Source organism: Diadema antillarum, unplaced genomic scaffold, assembly GCF_040938485.1.
Source record: "Diadema antillarum isolate AM-2024a unplaced genomic scaffold, OU_Dant_1.0 seq00000929_RagTag, whole genome shotgun sequence".
NCBI classification, from domain to species: domain Eukaryota; kingdom Metazoa; phylum Echinodermata; class Echinoidea; order Diadematoida; family Diadematidae; genus Diadema; species Diadema antillarum.
The window spans coordinates 63,484-77,114 of NW_027271780.1; the positions used below are offsets into that span (position 1 = coordinate 63,484).

Genomic DNA, 13,631 nt, shown 5'->3' on the forward strand with positions numbered 1-13,631 from the left:
AAAAAACTTTCCCTTTAAGTAAGCAGAAAGTATGAAGACCTTGTTTGCTGTGGAGCATGAGACTAACAGCTCCCGTGAGACGATTTCAGGGGCATCACTTGACTGTTACTTCCTAAACACATGGAAACAGTTCACCAAATAAACCTGATAGCATGATGGCAAAAAAGGGAGCATTGTGATCAGACATAATTAGATAGGGGGAAAAAACTGGAGAAACAGAAAAACGAAGAAGAAAAGAATGAAGCCATAAAACCGGGAAAAAAAAAGGAAAGTGCAATATAATAGCCAGAGTGAAGAACGAAAAAGGAACAGTGTTCCTTGAGGTGACATGATGCATTACATAATGCCTGGAGACACAGACATACAAGGACGTATGTGTGCAGAAGAAAGAGCCAGCAGGGAGTGAGCAAAGCTCCTACATGAAAGATGGGTGTGTTCACCAAACCACACATGGCCGACAGCTGGGTCATAGGACATCAAAAGGGCCCTCCTCCACATTTCCGCTAAAGAAAATGTCCGCAGTCAGGTGTTTGGCGAAGTGAAAAAACATGTGTCGGAATTCCAGCACGAACTACCCATGAAAAAGCAGTGAAGTAGTACTAGCAGTGCCCTCTTAATGCCATGCACAGTCACAGATAATGTCTGAAGAACGCATCATACTCACTTTATGCAGGGTGCTACATAAGCATTTGCCCGATTGCCCGGGGCAGGTGAAAATCAAATTCAGGCAAGTGTTTTAGAACAATGAGAACAAATGCTTGCCCAAATTGGGCAAGCAAAAAATATTTATATTTTGAACTTTCTTTTCGGGAAAGAAAAATTAATGTTCAGGCAATTGCAGTTTTGCAGCAAATTTGAAAGTCTGCTTGCCCGACCAGGCAAGTAGTAATGTAGCACCCTGCTTCATGGATCAATACTTTCTCAATACCACTCCAAGAAGTCATCAGTGGAAGAGGAACAGTGGGGGCATATTGTTACTGTCATATGATGACGATAATTACAGAACAAGTTCACCTTCATAGACATGTGGGTTGAGTAAATGCAGCAAAATTGGTAGAACACATCAGTGAGAGTGTGAGCAAAATCGGACAATCCGTTAAAAAGTTATGAATCTGTGAAGTTTCTGCTCAGTCACGGCTCGATGAAAAGACTACTATAGCTTGTGATGTCACATGAGTACAACGATATATAGAAAGTATAAAGAAAATTCAACATATTTCCATTTTTCTCGCATGACAAAAGAACACTCGACTTCTCGTTTTCAGAAGGCAGGGGGAATAATATTACCCTTAACATACATCAGTAGCAAGTCGAAGAAATGTGCACTTTATTCAAAAAGTAAAGTTTTGTGAAATTCTCTTTTTATTTTCCTTATATAATTGTATGCATGTGACATCATACACTGTAGTAGTCTTCTCTTCCAGCAGTGACTGCGCAGATACATAAAATATTCGTAACTTTTGAACGGATTGTCCAATTTTACTCAAACTTTCATTGATGTGTTCCACTAATATTGCTGCACTCTCTCAATCCTTATGTATATGAAGATGGACTTGTCCTTTAATAATGATAATGATAATAATAGAGGTGTTTGCAATGCTCCTTACCACTCTCTCTGAGTGCTCAAAGGGCATTAAGATCCATAATGATGTATGACCTTAGAACTAAAGGCATCTTGAATCTTTTCCAGAATGATTCAGCTCATGAGAAGAAATTTATCAAATGACAGGTATATTGAAACTTGAAAACAAGAGATGACATGGGAGACCCGGGCGATGTGTAGGCTTACATGACAGCAGGTATGGTATGGTGTGGTCTGTCAGGCTTGCCAGGTTTATGGAAGGAGATCTTATGTTGTCATGGCAACTAAAGCCTTAATACCATGGCTCATCACGTCAAGAGATGTGTTGGTCAAACCAGCAAAAGACAAGGTCAAGTCCAAGTGAAAGATTTAAACAGATTCGCTCAGTGTCATCTGGATGGCTTGTCACAAAAATCTGTGGAGCACAACTTTGAGCTGTGGAGTGAAAAAAAAATGATATTCTTGCAGTATATAACATGAACTACAGGCCTAGTTTCCATATAGTTCCTTTACTGTTGTGAAACTATGCATAATTTGTTTTCCCAATTTTCAATTAGATCTGAAACCTCAATCATTCAAAGTAAAGATTTGATCATATTATGCAGAAATGGAGGGGGAGGTTTTGGGAGAGTTAAAGGGATTGTATAGTTTTGGTTGAGACCTAATTTCAGGTTTCTAACATTTTTTGATGAGATAATGAGAAACCCCTTACGAAATATGAAAGAGCATACCATTTTATGAGGAATTCAACATTTATTTGATGAAAATTGGTTTTGAAATGGCCGAGATACCCAAAATAGAGCGATTCTAATAAGTGTGGGACCCACACTTTTTTACGATCGCTTTGTTTTACTCTGTTTTTGGATGTTTCAGTCATGACAAACCCGATTTTCATCAAATAAACTTTGAATTCCTCTTAAAATGGTATGCTCTGTACTATTTCATAAGTGTATTCTTGGTATCTCATAAAAAGCTAAAAGCCCAATTCTCATCTCCACCAATACTGTACTATCCCTTTAAATCTCACAAAGTGAGACACAATTTACTCTAAATAAAAGTTTATATGAAATATGATTTTGTGATTTCCTGCAGGTATGTATCAACACATCAACCACAAAGAAACAAATACTTTCAAATGTACCAGACTTCTGATAAAGCAATCATGTGCATCTGTTTCTGATGGCATAAATCAACCAGCAACCTACTTCAAGTGACTACCAAAGTCTTGCTCCTAATAATATTCTACATCATTGACAAACATTAAGTCACCTTGTGCATATGGCCACCTGACTACAAAGGTCAACTTCTGGTGTCACCAATACAGATGGCCAGTAGAGACAGGTATTCCTCTATAAACATTATATAGACCTGTGATATATGATCCTTCATATCTTTTTTTTTTTCCTCAGGTGAAAGTGCACTAACTTCAACAACTTGTTGCGGAATTCCATTTGTAAAGAAACTGTAAGTTGAATGCAAATAAAAATATCTATTTTGTGCCACTGCATTGTTGAAAACAAGTTTCTGAATATCAGGTGACCGAAAGAGAGAAAACAGTATCCATCATGAGCTTAGATAAACCATTTGAGTCTTCAGGTATGTTTGGATAGTAATTCCCTAGGGGGAGATACTGAACACCTCTGGTGCCCCACAGTCTGCTCACCAATATCAAGTGTGTTGTCTGCCTTGGCCTTACTCTTTCTCTTGGAATAAAGCCTTCCCCCCCCCCCCCCACCAAAAAAAAAAAAAAAAAAAAAATGAAAGAGGGCAAAGAGAAAGCTCTCAGAATAAAGCCCCCCCCCCCCCAAAAAAAAAAAAAAGAAAAAAAAAGAAAAAAAAAAGTGGTTACCATCACACGATCAAATTTTGTGCAAGAGTTCAGTGATGTTTGAAGACAAAATAATCCACATTTTGGGATGCCTATCTTCTTGCTTTTAAGGTCCCTGTCTCCTTTCTGGCACAAAGAATCTGGCTAAAGAGTTTTGTTTGCCATATTTTTCTATTTGTTTTAAGAAGCCCTATCACAATTGCCTTCTGGCTAAAAAGCTTTCTTTGCTTTATCTCTTTTTATTTGTTTTAAAAAGCACTACCACAGTTATACAAAATTTAGATCTCGTGTTCCATAAAAATAAATGGCCATTCTGAGCTAAAATTTGTCAAAATCTTAAGACTCTGAATTCTTCTTTCCAAAGCCCAACACTACCTGTTGGTCATTTTACACATTAAAGGGATGGATACAGTATTGGTGGAGATGAGAATTGGGCTTTTAACTTTTTGCGAGATACCAAGAAAACACTTATGAAATAGTACAGAGCATACCATTTTAAGAGGAATTCAAAGTTTATTTGGTGAAAATCGGGTTTGGAATGACTGAAACATCCAAAAACAAAGTAAAATAAAAGCGATCGTAATAAAAGGTGGGTCCCACATTCTATTAGAATCGCTCTGTTTTGAATATCTCAGCCATTTCAAAACCAATTTTCATCAAATAAACATTGAATTCCTCATGGAATTACATGCTCTTTCATATTTCATTAGAAGTTTCTTATTATCTCATCAAAAAATGTTAGAAACTTGAAATTAGGTCTCAACCGAAAGTCTAAGATCCCTTTAATTCATTATGTTTACCCGAGATTTTGATATTTCTGTGGTTGTGGTTTTGAATGCCATTTTCTTCAACAATGAACATTTATTCCAATAAATCTCCCCTGTGCAAAATCTACTTATTCACTGCAAGATCTGCAACTGTACACATGTATGTACTGAAAAATGGCTGCCCCACTCAGTCAATAACAGGTTTTCCATCCTTGAAATGAGACTACTGTACATCACTCAGCATGGCAGTGCAAAACCACTTTCTAGATTCCTGTATTTCATATTTGTGCACGACTGCTTCTGTCAATCCTTCTGAGTTGTCACCTGGAGTTTCTGGGGGGTTTCAGACCACAGAAAACTATTCACATCTAATCATGTTCCTAGAACGTGTTTCTGATCATGTATTTCACATGTGTTGCTAATCTTGTTTCTGAAACATGTTTCATGTAACATTTCTGAGACATGCTTCTAACTGCCTTCCTAGAACTCCTAAAACATGTTTCTGATCAAGTTTTTGAACCATATTTCTAATGATGTTCCTGAAACATGCTTCCGATGATGTTCCTAAAACGTGCTTCCAATTGTGTTCCTAAAACAAGTTCCTAATCACAGTTCTACAACACATTTCTCATCAAGTTCTTGGTCTGACATGCAACTGAAACAGCAGTATCACAGACACTACAGCCTGTCAATTAAACATGTAAATTTTGATACGCTTGCACACAAAATTATGTATGTATATGCACAGATCATGAGAGCACAAAAAAAAAAGAGTTGAGCGAAGTGCCACCTCCCCAATTGCGTACGAAAATCAGGTCATTCAGACAATAAATGTGTGCTGGTACCCAGAATTGAGCAAAATCTGAGACTGGAAAATACCGCTTGACTGCTGAAGTGATAGAAGTTACACGCTTGCAGGGTGGTCCACAACTTGAAATTTTAGCATGTTGCAAGCTCAGAATCTGAGAATATTGCAGAAATTGAATATGCGCGGAGCGCACACGATGAGTACATAGTACGCAATATTTTGCTGCTTATCTCTCTTTGTGCTGCTTACATTCAATGTTCTCTCTCATGTTTTGCACACAAATATCTAAAGTACCTGGTAGTTTGATGTTTCTGATGATATGCACATGTTTTGCACATTTTTGAATACTTTTACTTTGAGCTTGTTGCAAATTCTTGAGGATGTTGCATAGCATGTTGCTGGCTTTTTAGGATGTTGCACAAGAATTTTAGCATGTTGCAGCGACATGCTAAAACCCCTCGTGGACCACCCTGCGTTTGGGAGAAATACAAATTAAATTTGCTTTCAGATTTACAAATCTTACTTCATTAGCGTGAAATATGTTTCTGACACATTTACAAACGAAATCTTCTGTAAGTCCGAAACCCCTTTGGTAGATGTGTCAGGGAGAATCTGTGCATGTGTGTGTGTGTGTGTGTGTGTGTGTGTGTGTGTGTGTGTGTGTGTGTGTATGTGTGTGTGTGTGTGTCTGTCTGTCTGTGAGTGTGTGTAAGTAAATCAATGACCTTGACCGCCTGTGAGCTGGCTATTCTGACACTTGTTTTCAGGCGTGTAAACATGACCTACATCGTGGGCATATGCGGAATTTACGAAGGAAATCTAAGGAAACAATACTGCTTCCCCAAACTTCCTGATAGTTTCCACTTCTTGAAGGGCAAAAAAAAAGGTTTTGAAGCCTCTCTGTATGATATGTCATGGGAGAGTGCTACCAAAGTTGGAAACAGGTGCATCAAGTTTGTTTTGTTGTATTTTGCTTGTTTGCGTGTGTCATATGAAGGTGAACTAGAAGACCCTAGGAATCAGCATTTCAAACGGGATTAAACGTGACAGCCTGCCCCTGGTTGCTAGTCTACAACAATCTTCTCATTATAGATGCTAAAATGGCTCGCAATTAGGCCTATAAGGCCTACCGTTTGTGACTCTCCTCTTTTACTATATTATCATACAAAGACTGCTCTTTTTTTTTAGGGTTCTTGCTTTTGAAGAGTTTTAACAGAATTTGGAATTATATGATATAAATTCAATTTTATGCCTTCAATCCTTCAGAGAGTTGGAGTAATTCTGAAAAAAAAAAATTGTAGTCGACATTACACAGATGAATTGCACAATACTTGTATAGTGTTGTTTGTTAAGGTATGTATAATTCAAGTAAAATCACACAAAATGCTGAAAATTACACTTACAGCATACTTGTGTGAATACCAGAACTGATATAGGGCCCTATACAGCATAAAGGATTACTTGTAGTTGTGGTTTACAAGCTCTTGTGTAGCAAGAAAGGTAACTTTTTGCTGTGGCCTTCTCAAATGTAGCTTCCATATGCCTGCCTTCAACTGACGAAATACTAAGTTATTTATGAAGGGACAGCTGCAGCGTAATGCCAAAAGAAATCATATTCCACATAAATTCAAGGACGAGTTTCATGTCTTACTCTTGAGACAAGAACACAGTTTGGATCAAGAAAAAGTTGAGGAGATTAATACCAGGGTACAATGAAGTTTGAGATCCTAAGGGAGATGGGTGGGGGATGGGGGAAGAGGGGTGGGGGATGGGGGAAGAGGGGTGGGGGGGGGTAGGGGTTGCCATGGTATCAAGGTCACTGTCTTTTCAGCAGGGCTTGACCCTACCTACTGCTAATACAGTGCAGATGTGTAAGGGTCAAAGACTATCAATGAACTATTAGTAGGTGAGGTTTATCAACTTTACCATGTTTGAAAAGCATTTCAATACCTACTATCAAAACGCGTTTCAAACACCTTTTGAGTTGTTGCATTTATCAAATCTGTCTCGCGGGAGTCGAGAGGCCTTGTCATGGCACAAGCGCAGTTTGACCCAAGGAGTGGAGATGTATAGGCCTAGACAGCAGTGGCTGGGGTGGGCAGGTCCATGCGAAAAATGTGTTTCACAACAATGCTGCATTTATCAACTCAACTCTGTTTCAAACGCATTTCTGGCTTAAACATGTTTGTGATTGCACTTTTTGCACATTTCAGAAACTTGTTTCTAGCCCCATAATCAAAGCAGCTTTGCATTTATCAACTGTCCAAAACTCTCCGAAATTTGTTTGGAAACCTTAATTCTGCACCAGAACTGCAGAAATGAGTTCATAAATTCACCTATAAGTGACTGCATCCCCCTGCTTAATATCTATTTCAATATCACACGGGGTTCCTCTATGTTTTTCTTTTCTTTTTTTTCTGTGTTTGTCATTCATCAAATTTGCAGAGAGCCTTTCTGACAACAGACATGTTGTTGTGATCCAGTTGACAGAATTTTTGATAAACAGGTTAATTCTTTTCTATTTTTAAACGAGAAATTTGCTCAGAATGGATGTGAAATCAAGTGCAGCAAAGCGCAAACATTGCTCAAAACTAAACAATATACACACACATTCATCACCACACCAGCACATATTTGAGGATTAAGCTAAAATGTACCATACATCATGGAGGGTCTCTTGAAGATAAATTACATGTATTAAAGGCTGACAGGCTGGAGAATTATATAAAATGCCAACCGAGGCAGTGTGTGACAAGCAGAGCAAAGAAACCAACAGATCAATGACTAACGAGAGGAATGGAAATGTTGACAAAAGGCACAAAGAGTCCAGCAAACACGCACTTCAAATGTTGACTAAGCTTTGATGGGTGGCCTGATCAGCTTTAGTCAAGTTCATGAATTACACGCTCTCCAAACATCATCACAACTGATTGTGATGTACAAGCTCTCTGGATGAGAAAAAGCTCAAATTGTCAGTCTGACATCACGTGAATTGTGAACTCTATTTGCCCCTGACTAAGAGAGTTCTTATAATGGAGATATACCTGGTACACATTTGACTTGAAGGAGAGCAATAGCTATCATTGTGTACAAAGATTGCAATTTTGTAAGATTGTTATGACAAATGAAACTTCCTCCCATTAAGAAGAAAAAAAACTGAAATTCTTTACAATGGATTTTTACTATATATGGAATTCAAGATACCATAAAAATAAAAGCAATTATAGAATATAGAAACACTGATTGTCCAAGCTGTGTAAAAAACCAAACTAACCAAGAGAGCAGTGTAATCTTGAACATAGTGAATTTAATGACCAGTGCCCTCATTATTACAAAACATAATGTTGGTATGGTTATTTTATCCCACAATTTCACTACATCCCATCTTTACTGTGGTCGCCAATGGTTGTGAGTGGTAAACGTTTAACAAATCACCACACCCCTATCTTACTGTGACTGTAATGCCACAACACTAATCAGTTGATCCTAATCCTAATCCTGAGTATTTAGCTAGTATATAGCTAATTTATAGCTAGTATACTGTACGAGCTGAAATTTTCGCGTGCAGATATTTTCGCGAATTGCTACTTGGAGGACAATTTCGCGTGCTGTTAATTTTGCGGTTGCGAGGGTCTAACTGAACTTAGTTATTCACGCGTTGTTATTTTCGCGTGTTGTTATTTTCGCAGTTCAAAGGCGATTCGCGAAATTCGCAAAAAATAAAACAACCGCGAAAATTTCAGCTCTTACAGTACTGTGTTTGTGTCACCCGCTTCCATCTGTCTCCACAAGTGCTCCTAAGGCTAAAGCAAGATGGCTTTATTATCCATAACTTCCATCTTCTCAATGTTCTTATCAGCAATTCAGTGAAAATGGCTGCAAATCTTCATGTTCTATTTGATCTTTGGTTTTCTGCATGGCTCTTCTGTGATCAGCCATTTATTTATTGTTTTCAGTTTTTTTTTCTTACTCACATGGAAAGCGGCTTGGCATGGTTCAACAAGTTTGTCACAATCCAAACAGTCCCTTCCGTCCCTTTGTTTAAAAGCATAACAAAGTGTGACAAAGTCTTGCTTTCTTGCTAAGGGCCCCGTCTAAAGTAAGCTGTTAGCCATCTATTCATAGTATAAAAGGAATCAGTGCTAATATCAAACATGCTTCTTCCACTGTCTGCACGACAGAGGATTTGAGACATTGATTTGAAGAACAAGGATTGATATGAACAGACAAAGAGTTAGAGAATAACTATGACAATGATTATGTCTGAAGCTACATCGCAACATTATACAATGAGTGAAAAAGAACTAAAGAATGTATATCATACCTGGCATTAGCGAGCTTATCTGTATCGTTTCCCAAACATGGGATATCTTGGACGTATATTGAGAAATCATCCTCATTTGTACAGTTGATGGCTGACCAATCGGGCTCGCAGACTGCCATGAAGTGCGGCCGTAGCCGACCAATCACGTGCTTCCCAGCGTCCGTCAGGAGCAGCGTGATCCCGCCCCCAAGCAGGAAGGGTCCAATTGTAGAGTAGAGTGCCGTGGCCCAGGGATGGGTCTTGTAGCAGCAGACCTTCTGTCGGCTGTACGGCTGCCATGACGACCCCTGCTCGGCCCAATGGCGGTACAGCATCCACTCACAAATAAACATCTGTGGGGTTGAGGAAACATAGTAACATCGCAACTTGGTGCCATCTCTTTAAACATACCACCATATCGTCGGGTGCCCGTGCATTGGCCGCTAACGCAATACAATTTGTATTGCGTTAGCGGCCAATGCACGGGCACCCGACGATATAAAATATTGCAAAATTAATCAACCATACACATGACACACTGTCATTCTCACTTTAAATCATAATGGCAAATTTCATGAAAAAGTTTAGAAAGTCTCATTCTTGCATGTTATCGTAGATATAGATCTATGGGCTTTTAGCATATTTTTCATTGTGTATCGATCAGATTTTGATATATGACTGTCAGTGAAAGACTGACCCTCATGGTGGTTTTGACAACAATCAACCGTGCTGATGACAGTTTGACCATAGATGCATCACTGGGTGTGTCATACCTACTTGGTTTGACTGACTTCCAAAAAAGGGTGCACTGACTACCCTACATCTCAGCATGGACCTACAACGATAGCTCCATGATCTCAGCTACCTTTAAAGGTGCATGGTCCCGGTGTTTTAGTCAAATGCGTACGCGGGCGCACGGCGCAAGTTTCCTATAGAGACCCATGCTATCAACTTCTCTTGGGCGCTTACGCTTTGGCCCACTTTCCCAGAGTCCGAAGAAGTCCGATCCACTGTGTCAGTGGTCCGATCACAGTTCGGCTCATGATTCGGCTCAGGGGGATGACAGCTTTAGCAAACTTCTTTTGTGATGTCATAATAAGAAGCACATATGCACGCACCCTGGCATTACTACAGATTGCGTGATGTGCAGAGAAGACAACGAAGGCAACGTTACTTAGCAACACCTACGCGCTTTACTCTTGATGACAGCTCAATTTCGGCAATCTTCGTATCAATGCTAACGGTGATCGGCAGTAGCATCAACAGCGCCATCTACACTACCGGGACTATGCCCCTTTAATGTGTGGCCACAGCTGAGAACACTTTGAATTGAGAGAGGTGTGTTGTGAAAAGTCCAGCCGAGTTTGAAAATCACTACTCATGCCATATTTCCTCTTTCTCTTTTGTTTCTTTGTCTGCTGTTGATGAGGCTCTGGTCCCAACGGCACGGATGGATACCCAGACAGACAGGGAAGACAGACAGACAGAAAGACAAACATACAGCTGGGCAGACAGATGGACAAACAGTCCTAGCAAAGCTAGGAGAACCTTGGGATTTGAACAGAGTCTGAAAAAACCATCTGGTCCAGACAAGGCGGGACACAATAATCTGATGACAAATTCAGTTTGCTAGGGAAAGCACGACCCTGAGACAGACAGAGAGAATGAACCAGTTGTGGGTTGTAGTGGAAGTGCCTCAGTATCTATAAATAGCATCAAATTCCTCAGGGGGATACATCAGTGCCCCTCCCCCATATTAAACAAAAACAAGAAACAGAAAAAAAGGTCCAGCTGAAAAATCTACATGAACTTGAAATACTTGTATTACTGTCTCCAAGTTCACATTGGTCCCTGCGTCGCAGGGAAAGTCCCATCCCACAAGACTTTCCACTCCCAAAACCATAATGTGAACGCTCACTGGGACTTGTCTCCTCATCCCTGCGAAGCAAGTCGGGTCCAGGGACAAAATTTGGAGGGGAGAGTGACCTGGGGCAGTAGTTGTAGTGCCCAATTGTATTCGTCAAATGTGTGCATGCGCGAAGTCTGGTTTCAAGTGGCAGGGCTCGCCCCAAGTCCCAATTGCTCCCACAGCTCAGGGACAGTTGAGATAGCAGTCTGGACGGTTAGTCATATGGTGACTGTCCCTGCGACGAGGGGATCAATGTGAACACGGAGTGTAAAACCAGAAATGTTCATGTGTATGAAACTTTCGCGACGAGCCTATGTTCCATGTAGAAGCTCTTGTCCACACAGTGCACTGAAGGTCAGTGGCGATTCATGAAGTGTCATGCCGTGAAAAAGGCTGTCGGCTCATATTCGCGAAAGTTTCACACCGCAAACATTTCTGGTTTTACAGTTCAGTGTGGCAAGAGGATGTCTTTCTGGAACCCTCCTAGGAGCTGCCTATGGGATGCTTTACAATGAGAACAAGACAAGGCAACTTATGATATTTTGCAGAGACACTTTTTATAGTCCCAAACAAGGCACCCTTGCGAGTTTTAAAAAGAGTCTGCTCTGATCATGACGTATCAAAAACCAACCATTCGAGAACTTACTGTGGTGATGGGCACGAGAAGTCCAACAGACATCAGGACCCCAACACTGATGGTGTCCGGTCTGTATGGGTATCGTAAGGTCTCGTCATCACAGTAGAACCCTCGCTGGAATGGTAGGTCTGGACTCTCTAGAATCAGCAGCACCAGTGACGGTACCAAAACTGTTATAGGAGAACAAAAACAATAATAATAGGAGAGAATTTAGGTTAATCAATGTACTCTGTAGCTAGTAATGAGAGATAGATATATAGATAGATGGGGGGGGGGGGGGTGGCGAGAGATGAGAGGGCAGGTGGAGAACAGACAGGGAGTCAAGGAAGTCAGTCTACAACAGGCATTTTCCACAGAAACCTGCCCGAGTATACTCTGGACTCGTCCTCAATGGGTTAACAGGCCAGTTAACTCATGAATTCAGTAAAATGTATGGACATATTTCCCTGAGAACTCAGTGATGAGTTGTTATTTCACCAGTCCTTAAAATAATGCTACCAATGCATGGTATCCAGCATGAATGACAGTTTTGTTGCCATATTGGGCAAGCCAATGGTAAAGATTTCTGGTCCACAAGAACAACTTTTGAAATAATAGACGCACAAATTTTCAAAAAGTTGTTTGAAAGGTCTATTCCCATCAGGAGTCCTTTATAATTTAGCAATGACTTAAAATCCTTAAATCATGATCTCTAATGACTAATAAGTTATGTGAATTTGCTTGATCTCTTTGTATTAAACATTACTAAGAACTGCACTGTACATTGTACTGTTAACACATAAGTAGTCTCATGCGATATCTTGTCTTGCTTTGTTTTTTTATTTTGTTTTTGTGTCTGTTTCGGTATGTTTATTCCCTCCATGCTCCTTTAATATTGTCAGTAACTTTTATCATTTTGTTTTCATGCCTGTTTTAGCATATCTTATTCTTGTGCCTGTTTTAGTATATTTTATTCTCTCCGTGCTCCTTTTATATAGATGGTAACTTTGATAATTTGGTATTTCAGTGTATGAATTGCAATACTATATGATATGATTTCCGTTCACTAACTTAAAGGTGCATGCTATTTTAGCAAGTCTCAGGCTTTCACTTTTACACTATGTAAAATATTCATACTGTATTTCCAAGTGATTGTCATTACTGATCAAATGCATGAATCATTGAAATGTACTTTGGCAGTATTTTTTGGCAGCAAAAAAATACATCATTTCAAAAGGCTCGAGAGGGACTGTCCATGAAGAAAAAAAAAAAATCAGATCCCATCTGGTTTGATGATGGCATCCAGCTAAGCATGCACAGGAATTTCCTGTCTATCACTATTTGTGTACCCCTGTGATACTTTTTTTCTTTTGTTCAGTTTTGTCTCTGGTTCTTTTGCAACATCATCTACACTCTGTCTGAGGGAGAACTGGCTCTTTTCTGAAATTGTTTTTATCTTCCCCTCCAATTTGGAGACTTATTCCGTGCATGTTTGGCAATATTTTTGCACCTATCAATTTGATTGTTTGCAGGTATACTATATTTATTGTGGTAAATAAAGTGTATTCATCACTGATTTGTCTAGGCTCATAGGTATGGCCTCTTGGGGTTCTCCACATAAGAATTAAATAGTATACATTTATAGTTCATGACCATGAACTATAACGAAATCAATATACCGTAAAAATGGAAATTTTCGCAGTATTGAAATTTTCACGCATTTTGCGCAACCAGGAGCTGGTGTGAAAATAAAAGCAAGCCAATATTTTTGCTTGTCATATTTTCCAGTAATTGATGTCTTGACTCAGCGGGATTAAA

At 39.5% G+C, this 13,631-nt stretch overlaps 1 protein-coding gene across 1 annotated transcript in view; it reads right to left on the minus strand.

Annotated features, from left to right (window-relative positions):
* Positions 1-13,631, minus strand: part of LOC139741432 (phospholipid phosphatase 1-like) — a 66,224-nt gene that overhangs the window by 24,849 nt on the left and 27,744 nt on the right. Inside the window, exons 2-3 of the mRNA XM_071652013.1 lie at positions 11,844-12,004; positions 9,310-9,641 (exon numbers count right to left, since the gene is read on the minus strand). Of these exons, the coding sequence (XP_071508114.1) occupies positions 9,310-9,641; positions 11,844-12,004 (493 nt within the window). The remainder of the gene's footprint in view (positions 1-9,309; positions 9,642-11,843; positions 12,005-13,631) is intronic.